The sequence below is a fragment of the Carassius carassius genome, chromosome 3 (assembly GCF_963082965.1).
Source record: "Carassius carassius chromosome 3, fCarCar2.1, whole genome shotgun sequence".
NCBI classification, from domain to species: domain Eukaryota; kingdom Metazoa; phylum Chordata; class Actinopteri; order Cypriniformes; family Cyprinidae; genus Carassius; species Carassius carassius.
The window spans coordinates 5,420,149-5,441,055 of NC_081757.1; the positions used below are offsets into that span (position 1 = coordinate 5,420,149).

General features: G+C 37.1%; 1 protein-coding gene across 4 annotated transcripts; it reads right to left on the minus strand.

The window, feature by feature from the left end:
- Positions 1 to 752: 752 nt before the first annotated feature.
- Positions 753 to 20,617, minus strand: rtn3 (reticulon 3). Of its 4 annotated transcripts, XR_009425737.1 has the most exons (10): positions 20,328 to 20,617; positions 16,312 to 16,356; positions 10,485 to 13,538; positions 6,234 to 6,441; positions 5,227 to 5,365; positions 4,841 to 4,910; positions 4,625 to 4,671; positions 3,161 to 3,219; positions 2,585 to 2,989; positions 753 to 2,551 (listed from the first exon to the last, which is right to left on the minus strand). XR_009425737.1 is itself a non-coding variant. In XM_059526327.1 (9 exons), exons 1-9 carry the CDS (start codon positions 20,419 to 20,421, stop codon positions 2,941 to 2,943), a joined length of 3,765 nt encoding a protein of 1,254 aa, XP_059382310.1. In that variant the 5' UTR covers positions 20,422 to 20,617; the 3' UTR covers positions 753 to 2,940. The 4 variants fall into 4 exon arrangements, 3 of the variants coding, with proteins under 3 accessions (XP_059382310.1, XP_059382323.1, XP_059382332.1); XM_059526327.1 differs by having other exon boundaries at positions 753 to 2,989; XM_059526340.1 differs by lacking the exon at positions 10,485 to 13,538 and having other exon boundaries at positions 753 to 2,989; positions 20,328 to 20,599.
- Positions 20,618 to 20,907: the final 290 nt, after the last annotated feature.

Consider the following 20,907-nt stretch of genomic DNA (forward strand, 5'->3'; position numbering starts at 1 on the left):
GTGAACTTAAACTAATGTGTCAGCACTGGTGTCACACGAGGATGCACAATTGTTTAACCTCTTCTCTTAATGCCATTTTTCTTGACCAAATGCAACTTGGAGGCACTTTCGAAGTTTGGATCGTCACACAGATCTTTTTATGGAGATTCCTGGAAAATGGCACACAATCTTTAAGGTTTGGTGAGTTTCTCTTGTATAATTTACTGCAACACCAATAATCAATAAAATGTTAATGTCGGTATGAAAATTAATTAAAAAGATTTTTTCAACATTTCTTGTACAAATGAGATTCAGATGTATGCAGCTGTAGCTGTACAAATTAAACTTTGTGATCTATATGATTTTAATGTTTTTGAAACTATTTTTTGATAAAAAAAGGAGTCAAATCTGTTATATTGTTAAATATTATTACAATTTAAAACTCTTTTCTATTTTAATATTTACATTGCAAGTTTTTTTTACATTTTTTTTTATTCCTGATATGGTAAAGCTGAATTTTCAGCATCATTACTTCAGTCTTCAGTGTCACATGATCCTTCAGAAATCATAATTATATCATTCTTCTGATTTGGTAATCAAATTATTGTCGGTGTTTAAAATACCTGCTTAATATTTTTGTTTATTTTAGTTAATGTACCCTTGCTGAATAAAAATATTAATCAAAATTTTTTCAATCTTATTTAAAAAATTTGAACAGTATTGAATAGCAATGACTAGTTTATGCCATTTATAAAAACAAAAACAGGCACCACAAACGCTTTTGGCATTTTTATTAATTTCACTTTGACATCATTACAGGGAGCACAAGATTTCCTGTTTGCATCTTTTGCTTTTTCCTCAAAAGCTCCCACATATTCACTTAATTCAAAACTAACAAACTGAATGTAGATGTTAGTCATCACATCTAGTCTTCAAGAGTCAAAAGCAAAAAGAATGTGACCTCCGTCAACCCTCCTCAGAGAGAAACACAGGAAAAAAGAAACAGCAAACATGCTAAAGTACTACAGGAATAAGTAAAAAAACCCAAATGATTAAACTGAACCTCAGAAGAGAAGAAAGCAAATAATATGACAAGAAACCTAAACAGAGAGGTTTGCATCTATTAAATAATTAGTTATATAGTCATAATTTACCCTTAAACGCAAAGAAAACAATGTGGTAATGCAAATTGTCAGAGCTTGACCTGTTCTTGGAAAACAACACCGCACATGTGATCTCGACTGTAGAACATGCTCGTTAAGCAACACAATGACTAGACACTTCTGTCGAAATCTGATCATGTGTGTAAGCATGTATACGACACAAAGGGTGAGAGAGAGAGAGAGAAAAAAAAGAATTCATGAACAGCAAAATCAAAGTATATTAGAAAACAAACTTTTAAAAAGTGATGGAACGTGTTCGTGTTAAAACTTCAATTTTCCAATTTGGACATGCTTCCAACTGCATCAGCTGGAATGTTAAGCGAACAATGCCATAAAACCATCAGGAGCGGACAGACTATGCAGTAACAAAAGCAACAATATGACTAACTTGATATATGGTAGATAATCCATTTATCACGTCAAATCGTGTGCATGAATGCATTTGAGTAGTTTTTGCGCTGACTGACGCTGCTTTAAACACAGCGGCCCAACCTGAAGCTATTTCTCCTATGCTACCCTTCCCTTTCAGAAATAAACTCACCCTTGTAGTTGTATCCTAAAAGCCGACAGTGTTTACAGTGGGGTTTCGACTTTCAAGGAAAAACAGTGTTACCACATGTGATTAGTAAGTGTAATTATCCAGCTTTAATAATAGTTCTTTGCAGCCTTTTTAAAATATTTAAACTTCCTCAGTGCCCAAGGTGGTAAACGATGCCCCAAAATGCTGGGGTCTTACTTTTCTAGATGACGTGAATTATAGGCACTGGCCCCGTTTTAACAAAAATCGATGACTTGTGGGGCCAACATCACATCAAGCAGAAAGTTATTGCCTTCCTCTCCTGTATTCTGGTGCTCTGACGATCCTATACATAAAACTCAATCTTAAGGTTATTCATATTTATTGTTAAGAAGCCAATGTCAGACAGGGGACTTAAAGCAGCCATCCTAATCGAGATATAATAACTATTATTTGAAGAGTAATAACAATAACATTTACATGTGAACTCAACTCATATTTGCGAGAGAGTTGCGGAAGAGACAAATATAAGAGCTGTATATATATATATATATTTTTTTTTTTTTTTAAATATAAAAAGCAACACTAACTACTTCACAGCAAAGAGCCTGTTGTAATCGAACTATATATACATACACAAAATTAAAAACTGCGCCAATAACGGAGGAGAGTGAACTAGACCGAATTATCACTGCTGGTAGCATCCCGATCCATCCTAACTGATCAAAACGTGCAAGTCTAGAACGGTTCAGTGCATTTCAGATGGATACATACACATTTTTTGCATAACAAAGAGGAAAGAAAGTATGTTTCAAAGTTCTCTTTTTTTTTTTTGGTCAGCATTTTTCAGTGAAATGTTAATTTATATATTTTTTCAAATTGCAGACATTTGCTTTTGAGTCAAACACCTGTCTTTATTCATTACTACAGCACCACCCAACCCAACACTCAAAACCAGGTCATAGGTTCAGTCTAGTTCACAAATCCTTTTGTGCACTGGCCTTCAAAATGGGCATCCAGTAGCATTACATCACTTCCTGTGTTGAAGAACACCAGTTCCTGGAGCCCCGGGCTTCTTTTCCTAATGCTCATTAATAAGCTGCTGAGTTAACATTGAATATCAAGAAGCTTTTTAGATTTAACATACTAGCTGGTTCAGTGCAGATGGTTGTTTTAAGGTGTGGGGTTAAACAGGGGAAGAGAGGGAAAGGGGAGGGGCTTAGTGGAAGGGGATGCGGCTAAAGGATGGTAAACATGGTAACAATGGATCAGAGAGGAGGATCATTCTGCTTTACAGCGCTTCATCGATCCTGGGAGTTTCTCTTGTAGCCTGAAGGAGAAACAAAAATGAGACAAATGCCCATTAGGTGGCAATGTAACTATGTGGCATCAAGGCCTCACTCATTGGCAGCCATTTCCAACACTCAGATCTTTATAGATAAATACAAGGGCACGGACGGTATACATTTTTACTGTATTCCTCTACTCAAAGCATACTCACTTTGCAAATGTAGTGTTGACTTGAGTGCGTGCAATGCCAATGTAATGGTCAATCTGGGTCTGTGGAAAGAGCAAAGAGAGCTTGCATCATAAGAAACAATGATTGAATATCACTGTGCTTTGATATGTGAATATTTATTATATTAAATCACTGTTTAATAATCATGTTGTAGGTTGTACTGCGATTGCAGTTTTTTAAAATTTAAAACCACATGAAATTGTAACTAAACTTTTCTTATACCATTAAAAATATATCTCATATTTAATTTTATATATTAAATTGGGACTTTTTAAGAACGTGCAGAGAATATTTATTGAGGCCACTTTTGTAGATATAAATATATATCGGTGGAAAACCTGAATCATCATAAACTATGTGTCAGATCAACATATGGTCTGTTACCATTAAAATGATTTTTTTACTTAAAACAAAATAAACTGAAATAAAATAAATTTATAAAAACTTAAACTTGTTTTATTTCAGCTAGTTGCTGAGAAAACATCTATTGATATCCTAAAATAACTAAAAATAAGATAAAAAAAAAAAATGATGGACACTTTTAAAACAAAAATGACAAAATAACGATTCATAGTAAAGCTATAATAGAGAGCTGTGGCTTTAATTTTCTCACTGTAAAGATATTAAAAACTGGGTTACTGCAGTTTTGAGGTCAGTGCATAGTGTTCTGCGCCATGGAAATTAAAGAGACAGTTCAGAGTTTTGTGGCACCATTATAGATGCATCATTATAGCCATATATTACTGCTGCATTTAATTTGTGAAAAGGTCGGAAAAGGAAAAACTGCTTTAGCCACTCATTAATAATCAAAGTTATATAATAATTTAGGACTTGACAAATGCTTTAAGTAAAGATTATGACAAGTCTTCGGTAAGGGCTTACATAAGACAACTCTGGTGTAATAATCTAACATACTAATTAATATTCGATCGGAGTGGGCCGCCTGCTCTCAAACACTAACTGCATTGTAGCATGTGTCATCCATTATAAGATGCCTTTAAAAAAAACACTTTAAACGCGTTTTAAAACCTTTCAGCAAAGACATGTAGAATGTTACAAAAGCTTGCCATTTTCTATTTTATTTATTTTCAACATTCTATTCAAAGAATTCTGGGGAAAAAAAATGTACCACAGCTTACAAAAAGAACATCAAGCTTTGATAAGAAATGTTTCTTGAGCAGCAAATCAGCATATTAGAATGAATTCTGAAGGATCATGTGACGCAAAAGACGGAAGTAATGGCTGCTGAAAATGTATTCCAAAAGAAAACAGTTATTTTACATTATAATAAAACTATGTAATATTACTGTTTTTACTATATTTACTATTTACAATAAATGAAGCCTTGGCAAGCATATGAGATTAAAAACAAAAAACTATTTAAAAATCTTACAATCCCACGGTGCACACAGTGTATAGTTTGCATCTGAAAGATCTTAATCTAACCTTGTTTTTCTCATAGATGGGCGGTACACTGAAGAGCAGGATGTCGGCTGGAAAAGAAAACACCCAGAATGAGATCATTACAATCATTCTTAAAATCTATGTGGATTCTTTTTCAATTGGTCAGGCTATAACTGACATCAAGCAATTTTGTTCCCCACAAATCAAAAATACCCCTCAAATTTAAATGCGATGCTAAAAGTGGAACATTTGGCCTACCGAGGATGAGGATAGTGATGCCATTGAAGACCGCTCCGACATATGTCATCAGCCACATAACCACTGCCAGCTGAAATCAGAAGTAATGTGGGTCAAAAGAACACAAAGCCTTAGAACACAAACATTTGAATGAATTCGGAAGTAAATGCAATGCTTTAATAAAAAACCTACAGCTAATATAGCAAGAAATAACTGCTCCTTGTTGCCTTGTGTCTTATATAAATATATATATATATATATATATATACATACACACATTTTATTTTTGTATGTACTGGAGAAAACCATGCATGTTTTGAACAAGCAGAAAAATAAATTGTGAAAGAAATACTTTTTTTGGTGAACTATCTCTTTAAATCATGGCTTTTATAATTGCTTGCACTGACCTTGAGGGAATCCACCAGATCCTCGACCAGAAAAAGGCGGCTCATCTTCTTGAGCACACGGTTGACGTGAGTGAGACAGGTGTCCACGTGCTTGCGGAAGGTCTCGGGGGGCACGGTGACATCTTTCTCCATCAGAGCCCTGTCACAGGAACATGGGTCAACCCAATTATCAACCCAAGTGTGATGTGCATACATATGTGTAATATATATATATATATATATATACATATATACATATATACATACACACATATACACACACACACTACATATAAAAGTGCTGTCAAATGATTAATTGCCTCCATAAGTGTTTGTGTACTGTGTATATTTTATATAAATAAATACACACACATACAGTAAATATTTTGAAAAAATATTTTTCTTAAATGCATACATGCATGTGTATGTATTTGTATATACAAATTAAATATTAACTTACAATAAATAAAACTTTACAATAAAATGCTGTTAAAATTACAGTTTTTGGAAGAGTCATTATATAATTTACAGTGAAAAAACTAATTGACAGTCACAGAATTCCCTGCATGACACCTCTTTTTTGATGTTTTTATTTGTTGAAATACTTGTTTCTTCGTTTTTTCTTATCAGTTGTGTGCATTAGGGCTACATCTTGCATCTAATATTGTTAAATTAATGTTCATTGCAATATTTCAGTATCATGTGCGTCACCATAGTGGTGTTTGGTATATTTTGCACGGACAGTTATTTTTGTGTCTGACCTTGTAGAAATTTCCCTTTCAGATGCAAAATTTTGGGGTATCAATTGGTAGATTGCGCTGGTCATTATGGAAATTATGTGGTTGTGCCAGTGTACTTTAATGTCTGCACTGTCAGTAAATCACATGCAGAATTTTCCCCTCCCATCGCACTTTTATGGAATTGTGCAGCTCTTACGCCAATTTTCCCCATTTAGTAAATCTGGCCCTATTTTTTCAGTTTATTTACAGGACACAAAGACAGTCAGGCCAAAAACACAAGGCTCTTACTTGAAGGGATGTCCTTCATTGGACTTCTGCACGGCCTGGATGACAGATTTGTAGATGCGGAAAGAGATGGTGACACAGAGCAGGGCCAGCAGCAGGTAGGAGACCACACTGATCATGCTAAATGCTGCCAGAGAGAGCAGCAACAGCAGCGACACGCCAAACACCACACCTGACTTCTTAGGGTCCCGCCAGTGCACCAGGTCATTCACTGCACGACAGAGAGAGTATGTGAAAACTGTGTGTGTGGCATGTTTCGATGAACGTTACATGATATATAGAAACAGTGACAAAATGAATGAATTGTTGAACTGCTGCATAACACGTTAAGTCCTGAGTCTGCAGCTGTGAAAAGCAGCAACACATTATTTTAATGGGTTCTCTTTTTGTACCTGAACTGCAAAACTGTTAGGTCTCTCATAAATAATATAGAGCTCATATTTTCCATACGGCTGTGGTTACGTAATGCAGATTTCGAGTGGCTGGTGATGCGGCGTGAAAGGAACCTATTAAAGAAGCCTTACATAAAAGGCATTCTCCACGTGGAGCGATGCCTTGAGGGGGTTCGGCTCTGCATGTCTTCATTTCTCAGGAAATTACAGACATATGGTCTGTGGGGGAAGACGGCGGTATTCAAAACATCTAATTTCAAAAAGAGAATGCACAATTTTGGACCCTACAAGAACAAAATAATACACCCATATATATTTTCCTGGCAAACACTCAGTGTTTCAGTCAAAACACTGTCTTATTAGAGGAGGAGTCTCAACTTGGGCATGTGTGTGGGGACGGGTCCAGTAACACAAGACCATACACGTGCAAGCGCTGGATGGTTGAAAACACAACCAAGTCTTCCACTGTTACTATGTTAGGTCTGTCAGTTTTAATATATCACCTCAAGGAGACTGTAAATGCATTCATGCATTCGATTCAAGCAATACATGGTCAGGAACAGCTTTTCCCCTCATGTTTTCAGAGAACTTTTAAACTCTGAAATGATATTTTATTAAATATACTGATTTAATATCTGTTCCACAGGGCGTATAAAATTACATTTTTGCAGGATTTTAATTGGTGAATACAACCAAGGTCAAGGTCACTATGGTGGGAGAGGCCAAAATAAGTAATTAAATATAATTAGGATTCACAAATTTGGGGTTATATAAATATTTTTTTTCTCTCTTTTTTTTTTTTTTTTTTAAAAACGACTCACCAAGGCTGTATTTATTTACAGTAAAAACAGTAATTTTGTAAAATAGTGTTACAATTAAAAAACAGATTTTTACATTATTAAAAAATTTAATTTATTACTTTGACAAGCTTTCATAAGCTATTACTCTAATCTTCAGAGTTACATGATTTTTCAGAAATCATTCCCAAACATTTCTTCTCATATAAATCAAACATTAATACCAAAAACATGTTGAAAATGTTCTGCTTTATATTTCAGTGGAAACTGATTTCTTTTGAAATAATTAGAAAGTTCAAAAGAACAGCTTTTATTTGAAATAGAAATATATATTTTTTACACTGTCATTACTGCCATCAATTTAATGTATTCTTTTTTAACGAAAGTATTAATTTCCTTTAAATAAAAATCTTATTGGCACCCAATTTGAACAGTAGGGTACCTACTGGTTCTCGTAACAGGAAAAAATGCCTTTAAAATTTGTATTGAGCTCCAGTCAGCTGAATGCTATATTTTAAGAGAGGAAGTGGGTAAAAAGAACAACACAGCACAATGGTGTGTGGCAAATGATTCAGAGCCTGAGAGAGTGCCATTGTTTTTGTCCACTCTCACAGCTGGGAGGCTAAAACGCTAAAATGCATGTGAGGGGTTTCCTTCTTGCTCACTGCAGGGGTCTGAGTCCCTCCCAGCATGCTTTGCTAGTGCCCACGGGGAGACAGCCTAGGCTGAAAACAGTTATTCGTTATCATTCATTCCCTCCCTCCCTCGCTGGCGTTAGTGCACCCAGATACAACAGCATGCCCCAGTGGCTGCTGAGCCGCAGTGGCCTCTTTTAGTTCTCACATTGCTTGGCTCTTAAAGGTACATACACCATCTAATGCATTGGTGCGAAACCATGTAAGAGTCCACGTGTGTGTGAATCATTTAAAAGTCATGCATGAGATCAACCATCCCACCCAAGTACAAGAATCTCAGCTTAAAATAAATTCCAGTTTTTCCTTGTCACAGTGAGTGCTCATTTGTAAGTTCAGAAACGAACAGCACGAGCCAATTTTCATGCAATGAAACCCTAATGAGGTCATTTATTTAAAGGCTACTGGCAATATTTATACACTATGGTCTGTTTCAGGGTGCTTAAAATGTTTGCACTTGCTTCTCATCCTTTTAAAGTCTAAAGTGAAATTCAACTACTATATTTTACTAGGCAGCCAAGTTGGAAAATTTCTAATGCCTAATATGAATATTTATTTATATAGCTTCATATTCTTATAAATAAATAATGGAGTTCAGCGATTAGCCAAACTTATACTAGAGTTCACACAACCACATGCTATTATCTACAGCTCTGACAAACCCAAGTGGTAACTAAAACTCCTGTTAAAACAAACTGGAAAGCACTTAATCTGCTGTATTTAGATGACTGACAGCTAAAATACCAAGTTGCAATCATTGTTAAAAAAATAAGTAAATCTCACCCACAGTAAACAATTCAAGCAGACGGAACAGTGAGACAAAGAATGCTCTAGATCTATTAAATAACCCACTTACTCTGTTACAGCTATATATGGCATCTGGGACAAGAAATGAAGTACTGTCTATATGAATTGGCAACAATTTACAGTTAGGCTGAATTCATTAAAATCAGTTACTTTTACTTAGTGTTAATTTCTACAGATACGAATATAATTAACATTTCCAATGCATATGAATGAACATAAATGAACAACAAAAGAATATATTTATAACAATATTAGAGCTGCTCTGATCACGATCTGCCGATCATTAATGCGCATCTCGTCAGTAAAGCCGGTTCTTTAATCAGCATTAAATTCCATCAGGTGCGTGATTTCACATAGAGCAGCTGTTACTACACCGAGCCGTTGTTAACTGAGAAGATGCGCAAATTAACGCTGAAAATGAACGTGGATTTGCGCATCTTCTCAGTTAACAATGGCTCTGTGTAGTGACAGCTGCTCTATGTGAAATCACGCACCTGAGGGAATTTACCGCTGATTAGAGAACCGGCTTTACCGACGAGATGCGCATAACGATTGGCCGATCGTGATCGGAGCAGCCCTAAACAATATAGTATATTAATAAATAATCATTTAACTGTATTAATAAATGTGGTAAAAAAAATAAAATAATACATATTTCATATTCTCAGCTTGTTTTGGAAACTTAAGAGTACAAATAATAATAATAATAATCATCATAATATAGGCTATTTGTTTAATTGAAATGAATAATTGTGCTGATAATGAAAAATCACAGTAATCATTTAGCCTTGATAAAACCCTGAATATACCTCTTATTAAGGAAGTGTCGGCTAAGAGCTTAATTGTTGACATCATAACAGTCACATATGGTAAATGAAGCATGCAGAACATGTACACGCTTTAGATCGTTCTCTCTGCATGTGTGAGAAATAACTGAGTTTTACTGGGCAATCTGTGACAAGAGGCTAATATAATTAAGACTATAATACTTAAAAACATATTTTGAGAATGCATAGTATTTATAATTAGTAAACAGCTCAAAATTTAGTTCATCACTTTCTCGTGTCACACTAGATGAGTTCACACATAAAACAATAGCCTACTAACTGCCAAATGGAAGATAATGATACTCCTGTTAAACGACACATTTATCCTTTATCCTGGTTACATAAAAAGATGAAACCAGAGACAAGACATGTACTTTACCATCTGACTTCAAGGGCTTTGCATGCAGCCATCCTGCAGGAATTTTTTTATACAGTTACTTATCACTTTTAATATTGTACCATCATGTTTTTAAGGTCATGAGACATGCCTTGAAAAAAAATTACAACAGTACATTTAAGATAGATTACCTCACAACAAACAAGACATTTATAATCTCCATAAGGCTATTGTAATAACTTGAGAGTTAGTTATTGCCATTTTTCAGAAGCATTCTTATAGGTAAGAGTTGAGTAAATTAAAGTTGAGTTATAAAGTAAAAGAGGTAAGTAAAATCTAGTGTCTGGGCATACTATGCTTGCAAGGTTAGCAGGCTACTTGCCCAGAAGAAAGACATGTTACCTGTAAGATGGGTTAGTATTGCTGTCAAGACATGCTCTGCAAGGTGGTAGGCCTCTGCTACCCAAAAGTCGATTGCCTCTACCTCTTTGGAAAGTAAGGCATCAGGCTGATACTTGTTTTGAAGCATGTGAGAAGATGAGGTGACTGAGGCCTCAGGTCTAGGTGTAGGAAGTGGAGCATTATCAGGCTTTAGGATAGTCTTCTTAGTGGGAATACCCTTGTCTTTGTCCTCTTGGCTGCTACCAAGCTCTTTTAAAGCAGAAATTGTGAGGTGCTCCTGCTCCAAGTCCAAGATCATAGCTGGGGATGATTGAGTGGAAGCAGGAGCATCAGATTTTGGATTCTGGTCTATAGCTTCGTGTCCGGGACTAAGGACCCCAGGTTCCTCATCCTGCCGTGACTTAAGACACTCCCTCATGAACTCCATGAAGCTGTCAGTCGCTGCGGTTACTGAACATTCTGCTTCAAACGTCTCTGTATCACTTAGGGTCTCTGGTGAGTCCGGTCTATCTAAAAGATCTTTGGTGGGCACAACGTGAGGTTCAGACTTGGTTATCACTGATCCCTCAGTAACCTCATTTGCCACAGGGCCAGAAATATCTTCTCTGATTTTGCAAGACTGCTCATTGTGAAAAGAGGGAAGTGGTGCAGGTGGGTTCTCTTGAACTGGTGGCTGTCGATCAATGGACTGGACTGTCGACTCCTCCTGTTCCCGCAAGACTGAAGTCTTGATTTCTACTGATGACTTCTGATCGTCTGAATCAACACTTGGCATTTTGTTTTGAGGGATTATAGTCTCAATATCATCAGGAATATCAGATGAAGGGTCAGACAGGGAAGGGTCAGGCACAGATTCATAGTCTAGCCTGCATTCGTTGGGTGTCTCACTGAAATAATCAGGAATATGCTGAAAAGATTCTGGAACATTGGATTTTTGATTATCTTGAAGACAGCTTGACTTTAAAAGCTCTGTTTTCTCACCTTTGCTTTCCTTAAAATAAGATGAATTGAGCTGGTCTTCTAAAGCAAGCTCTTCACTGTCGTAGTGATCAAGGTAAGTCTCTACATCACTGGGCTCATTTGATAGGTAACTGATGTCAGGGGGAAGGTCAGAAAGTATTTCTGCAGTCTTGTCTAGGTCTTTATCAAGGGATAACTCTTTAAGGGGTTCAAAGGTCACTAAATTCTGAGACATAAGTTCTTGAGAGTCCTCTGAATTCAGGCCTCCAGAGTCCGGAGAGGACTGGAGAAAAATGCCACTTTCATGATCATCTTCAATCACTTTGTGTTCAGGAGAGTGCTCAGCATCAGAGTCATTTTGATTTGTGTGAGAGGAAATGCCATGGTCAGGCTTATGCTCATCATGTAGAGTTTCCATAAATACTTGTTCTGGAATATCTGAGTCATGTTGCTCTGGTGACCTTTTGCCTTCTCCTTGAAATATCTGACACTTTTCTTCATCCTCCTCCTCTTCTGCTTCTACCTCAAGTGGTTCCTCATCATCACTTAAAACTTGTTCCTCGGTTTCAATTACATTGATAATAGGTACCAGAATTGGCTGTTTTTCAGGGGTTGGAACAGTATCCTCTACCTTGTGGGTTTTGGTTTCAAAGTCATTGTTTCCCACTGTTGGGATGCTCATGGTTTCCTCAATCACTGTATCATCTGACTCCCCAGAGCTGTCTACTTCTTGAATTTCAACAGGCTCCAAGTTTCCCTTTGAAATATTGGAATGTTGCAAAGAACTAGGCTCCATCTGTTGGGACACAGGGGGTGATGGAGACTCAAAATCTGCAGGAGGAGCAGGGGATGAAGTAAGCTCTTGATTGTCAGGGAATACCTGATAGCCCATATCAGCTTTCTCTTGTTTGTCCCACATATAGGCTGTCGGTAAAAAGTTCAGGTTAAATTCAGAATCTTCCTCAATATTTTCTTGTTTTGATTGCTTGTTGTCATCCTCCTTTGACTGATTGATGTCATCTGGCACTTCGATGGGACTGTCCATAAACTGATCAGGAACTCCTGCAAAAGGTTCTGGAACTTCTGCTGTATCAACATTGTTTGGTTTCATCACTTTGGATGGACTCTCTTGCACCATAGGAGAGTCTGGATCTTCAGTGTTGAAATCTGGTGCTGGAGGTAAGTGAGCTCTCATCCAGTCAGCAGTGTCCTCAAAGTCACCTCCATGCCTTTCCTCTCCAAGCACTTCAAAAGGTGATTCTGGAGATTCCGGTTCGTTTGAGATGGTCCTTTTCTGAAAGGGTGATTCTGGAGATTCCTGCTCATTTGACATGGTCCTTTTCTGAAAGGGCAATTCTGGAGATTCCTGCTCCTTTGACATGATCCTTTTCTGAAAGGGTGATTCTGTAGATTCCTGCTCGTTTGACATGGTCCTTTTCTGAAAGGGTGATTCTGGAGATTCCTGCTCGTTTGACATGGTCCTTTTCTGAAAGAGCGATTCTGTAGATTCCTGCTCGTTTGACATGGTCCTTTTCTGAAAGAGCGATTCTGTAGATTCCTGCTCGTTTGACATGGTCCTTTTCTGAAAGGGGGATTCTGGCAATTCCTGCTCATTTGACATGGATCTTTTCAGAAAGAGTGATTCTGGAGATTCCGGCTCATTTGGCATGGTCCTCTTCTGAAAGCGTGCTTCTTGAGATTCCTGCTCATTTGTTGTTGTCCTTTTCTGAAAGGACAAGTGGGAGGAATTTCCAAGTGACTCAGTAGGGGGCTTCTCATACTGACGCTCTTTAAAATGTGGAAACCCCCCATCACTTCTATCAAAATCATTCTGCTTTGCAGCTAAAGCTTCTAGTGCTTTGATTCTCTCAGACACTGGGGATGTCTTTATAGGGGAGTCCTGCTTTTGAGAGCCAAAAGATGAATCAAAGAGATCCCGTTTCTCTTTGAAGGTACGATCTGTGTTGTCAGCAGGTGATCCTGAGGAGTCGTTTCCATAAGCAACTGGTGAAAAGGAACTTGACTGAGAAGAAAAGCGAAGAGATGTGGCCAAATTCTCTGAAGGTTTGTCAGAGCCCAGTACCACTCTTTTGTCTGCATCCATTATGCAGGAGGAAAGAGGAGGAAAAGGAGAGTTGGAAATAAAGATCAAGGCATACTTTACCTTAATTCCGATTTGCTAAAGCAGGGGAACATGCTAAAGCTCAGGTTTGTATAGAATAGCCTTAAACAAATCAGGAATTACAATTTCAGAGCCAAAGATCCCAACTACTTTAGCAATCAGCAGTTACATTGTAACTTTATGGAGCATTCCCCAAGATGCTGAATTTGCTTGCATCCGTTTAACTGAAGCTAAAGCTATCATGCACACACACTGCATGGTCTCACATATTAATGGATGGAGTTTGATGTCTGCATGCCAGCTTGACAATGCGCTGATACCATTGAGGAATCTCAATGACACACAAAAGGATTCTTAATGGTTTTAATGTATTATTCCTGTAAGGGCAGATTTACACAACTGTAAAACAGACAAACAAAATGAAGTATAATACACTCAAAAAAAATTACTAAAATCAATTTGTTAAAAATATATTATTGTATAGTTATTGTGGATTCCACTAAAGGGCTGTCTAAGCTATGCCTCAACTATCAAACCATCTCAAAAAAGAGAGAGGATAAAGAAATCAAATTATGGTGTAGATGACACAATGAGGCCAGAATTATAAGAGCACAGGAAATTCAGCAAAGTTAATGCTGGACACATGCTAAAAAAGGAAATTCTGACCACTTTACTATGCAACACAATGACTGTGTCTGAAAGATGAACAATTCTGCCATCAAAGGCACTATGTGGAGGTAGGTAGGTAACAAGGCACATCTAAATACAATGTTTCCATTACATATGTTAAACAATAATTTTAAATTTAATATTTTCTCCTGACTCTCCTGTAGGGTGATAAAACCAGTTGTGGAGGGACTACAGGTACCTCTGTAACATAACACACTATGACTACCACATTCTAACAACCTTATTATTTTGTCCATTTACAAACATGCCACTTCCTGGTTTTACTTGAATATATTATCTTTGAATTTGCATGCTGTAGGTTACATTTCTGCAACTGACAGAAACTAGTATTTATAGATTCAATTTATACAGAGTATAAGTATACAAAATGTACAATATGTAACTTACACTTACATGTAACTTTCAACTTGAAGACTTTAATCACTAAATCTAAATTAGATTGTGGTATGGTTAAGTACCCATTGTGCAAACTGAGGAATGCTAGTATGATGAGTCGTTTAAATAGTATATGTTTATAAAAAAAATCTTTATGAAAAAATATGCAAAATATTTCACATAATCAAAGTATTTAAACCAATTTTAAATAGCAAATATAATCAACTGAATTTTATTTATTCAAGATAATGGCATTCCTAACATTGAAGGGATACCTATGCTATCTGAAGACTTCAACACAGTGAGGAATTTAATCAAGATCCACTTTATGCTAACGCTTCCTATATATAAATTCTACAGTGATAAAAATTCTAAAAAGTAAATAGACACGATACAAAAGAACAAACACAAACAAAAAGACTGAAATTTGAGTTTTTCCCTCTTACTCTGTGGTAAAAGACAACATGCAAAATGCATGGAAAAAGCAGGTGAAGAGTCAGCCGCAGCAGTCATGGGGATGTAACCCCAAGCAGCGTCCTGTTGCTAGATCCCTCCCCAGTGGCGCTCTCCCTTCAGGACCAGTGCAGTGTTGGGGGTGTAGCTCCAAACACCACTTGTTATGTTGGAGGGGGGACATCAAGGACATGAATCCTCAGGGACACAACCTGATCCATTTTTAGGATTCAGCTCTCGCACAAAGTGAACTTGAACTTCTCTGCTATCTTAAAATAAGGTGGCAATCTTGGGATTAAGCTGGACCCACAGTAACGCTGACCTAAATCATGTTTGCAGTGGGTACAGACTGGAGTCTATTGAATTCTAGTTTTTGTGAGGACTTAGCTTTCCCATTTTTTAATCTGTGAACCATGTCAGATGTGGGGTGCTTATGAAATGACAAGGGATACTAATGGTTGATAGGAGGTTTTTAGCCACAAATTATTGTCGAGAATGGCTACATTCACCATTTTAAGCCCGGGAACCCATATATTACAGGGTACTGTTGTATTGTTGTTTTATAAGTAGAGACAGTGTTAAATCAAATAAGTCATTAGAAGACAAGTCACAGAAATGTGGACCTCAGTTGAAGAGCATTCATGAAGTGAATTCAAGTTTGATGATTTCAGAAACTGTTGAAAACAGGAGGGACTTGGCATTTTATTATGGATTCCAAAGTGCATGATTGCAAGGGGCTCACCATTAGAAACAGCAAGGGTCTTGTTACAAAACTGGTCAGGGAGGGTGGTTGGACTGTACAATACACGGTCAAGTGACATGCAGGTGTGAGACCAACTATGAATTTAATTATTAATGTTTAGGTAAGAGCTTAGCTATCAAGACCATACTGATTGAAGAAGAGGACATTCTGATGATATTCCACAGAAACTGGTTGGATTCTAGCTTAAGGATCTAACTCCTTAGTAAAACAATTGGTAGCTTCTTTCCGTGTCCTCTGCTTCATTTCCTACTACTAAAAGGAAGAACTCTAAAAGAAGCCCTTACTGCGAACATCTAGTCTGGTATAGAGAAGGAGAGGGTCACTGACGAGAGGGATGGAGAGCATCATAGCAGCAGCCCAGCGGGATATAGCATACTTAATAGAACAGAGATGACAGTGGAGCATGGAGAGAAAGATAAAAGGTAGAGAAGCAGGCGAGCATCATAAGAGAACTATACACTTGCCTTGAGGAGACTGAATGAGAGATACAGGCGAAGAAAAAAAGGAATCTGAAAAAATAAAATAGGACAGAAGAATGAGAAGAAAAGTCTCAGTATCCTTCTTATACTCTACATTTGAAACGGGAAAATGTTAGCGAAATGTTCAGCGAAGCACCATCTACATCTCAAGAATCTAGAAAAGTAAATGAAATCAAAAAAGAGTTGACAGCAAATAACTAAGTGCTTTACTTGTCAAGGAAGAGAGAGAGAGAGAGAGAGAGAGAGAGAGAGAGAGAGAGAGAGAAAAAAAAAGTCACCATTTACTGAGCCTCATATCATTATAAACCTGAGCGATTTTCTTCTGTGGACTACAAAAATGTTTTAAGTCCAAACAAAATTTTATCTTGTAGACTTTTAAATGTAAAGAAAAAAAAAAACCTTCTTTTGTGCGATACAGATTTGGAATAACATAAGAGTGAGTGAATAATTACAGAATTGTACTTCTTGGTAACCTTTCCCTTTAATCTACTATTCAAGTAAGTTAGCTTCATATCCATGAGATAATCAACCATTACTGATGGTGCGAGATGCTCACATTTTTGTAAAGCTATTCCAAAAAACATCCCTCAGTCTTTTATGTATGCAGCTTATACTTACTTGAAAGACTTTTACAGAATACTGTACTCTACTCAAATTAATTTGTAACACTAGTGAAGGCAAAAAAAAAAAAAATAATAAAAAAAAAAAAAAGGTGTATGGAAGTTTTTCCTAAAAAATGCTAAATTAAATGGTTTAAATGCTAAAAAATAAAATAAAAATACATAAATTAAAAAATAAATACATAAAATGATCAAAATGGCCACAGATAGTATTTAATTGACAAGGCTCATAGGACAACTTTATTATACGAGCATTTAATTAAGAGTTTTAATTATGACTGGGACTTAATTGTTAAAGAAAAACAAATATCAAATAATTTCATTTTATTTTTGTTCTAGCTGATTACTACAAATGAAGAAATGAACTTGCATTTGATTTATCGTTTTAGCATACATTTTGTGCATTTGATTTAACATTTGGCAGTTTGAACATTTGATTCACAATTTTAAGTTTGTTGGAATAAAAAAAAACATAAGAGTGACCAGTCTGGAATTTTCAATGATCCCTCCCATACTTTCTGACATCTAACCCTGCAAAGCACCCACGTTGCACCACTGTGTTATGTAACCTGTTAAGGGAAGCCATTATCAGCCACACTTCAAAAATTCATGTGATTTGGAAGCAAACAATATTTAAATTCATCCAGAAGCCACTTACAACAGTTGGGTCAATCATTAGGCTAAAGAGGCAACACTAGGTCACCAGAATTGGATTCATCTACTCTGGAATCTCAACAAGAACAGGGAGTGCCAAGAGCGAGAGTGGTGAGAAAGTTAAATAGAACAGGTTGATCGAGTAATGCAACAGTTTTGAACAGGGCAAGCTCTACTGGTCACAAATAAGGAGTCTACCCCTGCTTCACGGCATTCCTTGCCCAAACCACACCCAAACACTTTTAAATAAGCAACACACCTTGCACCATTGATGTGGACACCAAAATCCTGACAAAACCACACACCCTCAGTCATCTTGATTGATGTTTTTTCACACTTATGAGTCAGCCATATAGAATCTGCTTCCATTTTTGTGACAGCAGCAACCACGTCTGCATTTATAGCATCACAATCTGATATCCTACCATGGTCGGTTGGTCATGTTTAGCCAGAAAACATTTAATAAGGAAATAAGGTGTAGTGATCCAACATCCAAGGATCTGATAGACAGATAACATCTATTGCAAAGGACAAAAGGTTAAATGTACCAAGATGGCTTGTGTTACAGGGCAATGCTTAAAGTGGGACTGGATTGGCCTCTGACTCTAGAAGAGCCTGTGTGGCATCTCTGTCATGCCAGCAATATCAGCTCTATTCCTGAGGGGACTTAATGATGACACCTAAATCTTTAAGAGTGCCGCCTCAGCAAGCTGTATTGACCTTAGGGATCGTGGCCAATCGTTTCCTGACAAAGCAAAAGACAGTATTGATATAGCGAAGATGAATTTGATTTGAATGTCTCATGTCGTTCCTAACCCGTAAGACCTCCGTTTATCTTCGGAACACAGTTTAAGATATTTTAGATTTAGTCCGAGAGCTCTCAGTCCCTCCATTGAAACGGTGTGTACGGTATACTGTCCGTGTCCAGAAAGGTAAGAAAAACATCTTCTCAACATTAGAGGATCAGTTAGAATTTGTTGAAGCATCGGAAAAGACTACTTGATCTCATTCAAAATGAACCAGGAAGGAAAAAAAAGTTATGCACTTTGCAAAAGACGCTAACATAACTGTCAGTTCACAGCTACAATTCTACTGACGGATCTTAACCTGAATTTAACCCAGAATATTGGATTAAAACAACATTTGGCTAAGTATGGCATCATTTAATACCTTATATTTATAAACAGGCTTTTACTATGTGTAACGTGACATGGCACCCAGACAGGAATCTCAGATTGAGTCTTGGAGGGCCATTGCAACTAAATTTAACCATCCAGTTCAATATGTCACCTTCACATATTGCGTCTGTGATAGTAAGCCTGTAGGACAGTCATCATGTCTATTCTTCCAGCAATATTCTGATACCTAACTGAAATCAATGTGCCCAAGCTCAAGAGCCAAAAAAGCAACTGAAGGCATTAAACGATTTGAAAGAGAGCTGAAAATTCAGAGCAGGGTGACGTCATGAGTCTTAACTTCACGTTCTAATTCTATTAGATTCCCAGACGACTTAATGAAGCCAAACCAAGAAGGCCAGACGTGCTCCATATATTGCTGACGACCCAAAAAGCACTGAACCAACATCTCTAGTCAACAAAAACTATGCTGCATTGTTTTCACAACGGAAAAATATACAGGAACCGAACAAAGGGCAGCTCATCATTTCAACACAACACTGAAAACGAGTAAATATGGGCCAACTTTACTGCATTTATTAGGACAAGGGGTTTGTTTTCCATGTCTTACATATATACATAATGCGTGTGTGTATACATATACATATATACAGCGAGACTAATCTATTGACAAATCTATCCTTGCTTGGACTTGGCAGTGGAGAAGGTAATTCCGACTCATTCCCGCGAATCGATTCTTTAATACTGTCCATTTTAACAAACCTAGAGAAATTTTATGCCATGACATTTACGTCACCCTGACTGGGCATATTAACCTTATACAGTCTATGATATTTACACGTCCCAATATAGTAATATGCCATCTTTTTATTATTATTATTAATATATCAGTTTATTTTAATTTATTATGTCGCAGTTCAGTATGCTACAACCATAATTTAGTTCATTAAAAAAATTATTTTAGAACTTTTATGATGCACTAATAATACAATTAATTAAAATCAAATATAAATATTTCGTAAAGGTTCTGGTTCAAAAACTGAAAACAGCTACATTGATTATTCTAGCTTGTCGCGTCGCTAGCACTGTAGAGGTGTATGTAGGTTGAGGTTCTTCCAGTTTCGGATGCATCTGCAGTGCAGAGCATCAGCTGAGCCGCAACATGTGCCCATTTCAGCATGGGTTCAAAGGGGTATTATGTGTCCCCATATTTCTCCGTGGCCTTCTCCTAAAAATAAACGTCAGGTCAAAGCTGTGCACACATTCATTCTGAGTCCAACATCTGCCATAACATTTCTGCCTGCAAAGTGTAATGCCAAAACCCCACCTACTATGCCCAAAAGGAGGCGATATGGAAAGTGTAGGTGAGAAATAAAAAGTGCAAGACTATTAACATTACATAACGCCAGAGAGACACAATACTAGCTTACAGGCATTTTAAACTTGTACATTCATTCAAATCGATCTGATTTACACGATATGAACTGGTCAGTGCGACTTCGATTTGGAACGTCGGTAAATTCCGTCTTAACTTCTAAACGAATAGAACACAGTTCAACGAAACTGTTGTATGACGTTCACGTTCTCTTACCGGAAAACTTGGAGTCTTTGGACGATGCAGAATGCGCATTGTTGAGGCCTTGTGACGACGAAATCTGAGAAGATTGGGTCATTGGATCTGCCATGTTTGTCGTGTTGTTCTACAGGATCTGTAGTTTAGAAGAGTTGTTTGAAGTTTGGCTGCTGATGGACACTCTGAACGCTCCCGGTTCACCGAGTATTTCCGAGTACAGCAGCGGCGTCTTTTCACCGAGCCTGTACAAGCACATTAGGTGAACCTGCCTGAATGTTGCAGTGGATGGGGGCGGTGGAAGACAAATAGGGCGGGTATGAGAGAGAGAGAGAGAGAGAGAGAGAGAGAGAGAGAGAGAGAGAGAGAGAGAGAGAATATTAGGATTCGATATTGTGCAATAAACAATTCCTTCACGTGTCCCATTTATCTTAGAGCTAGACCTCTGATACAGAGACAGCATCACGTGTTGCAAACAAATGTTTTATGTATTACAGTTACGATCTACACACTATTACCTGTAAGTGTTTGTTACATATTTCCAATATTTTAAATAATCTCACGATAATATCACCATTTATTGTCACAGATTTTACATTCT

Coding starts and splice junctions, on each gene's coding strand:
- rtn3 (XM_059526327.1), bottom strand. CDS start 20,421: ATGGCAGATCCAATGACCCAATCTTCTCAGATTTCGTCGTCACAAGGC. Junction 6,442..10,484: donor AATACTAACCCATCTTACAG/GTAACATGTCTT, acceptor TCTGTCGTGCAG/TGAATGACCTGGTGCACTGG. Junction 4,672..4,840: donor CATCACTATCCTCATCCTCG/GTAGGCCAAATG, acceptor TTTCTTTTCCAG/CCGACATCCTGCTCTTCAGT.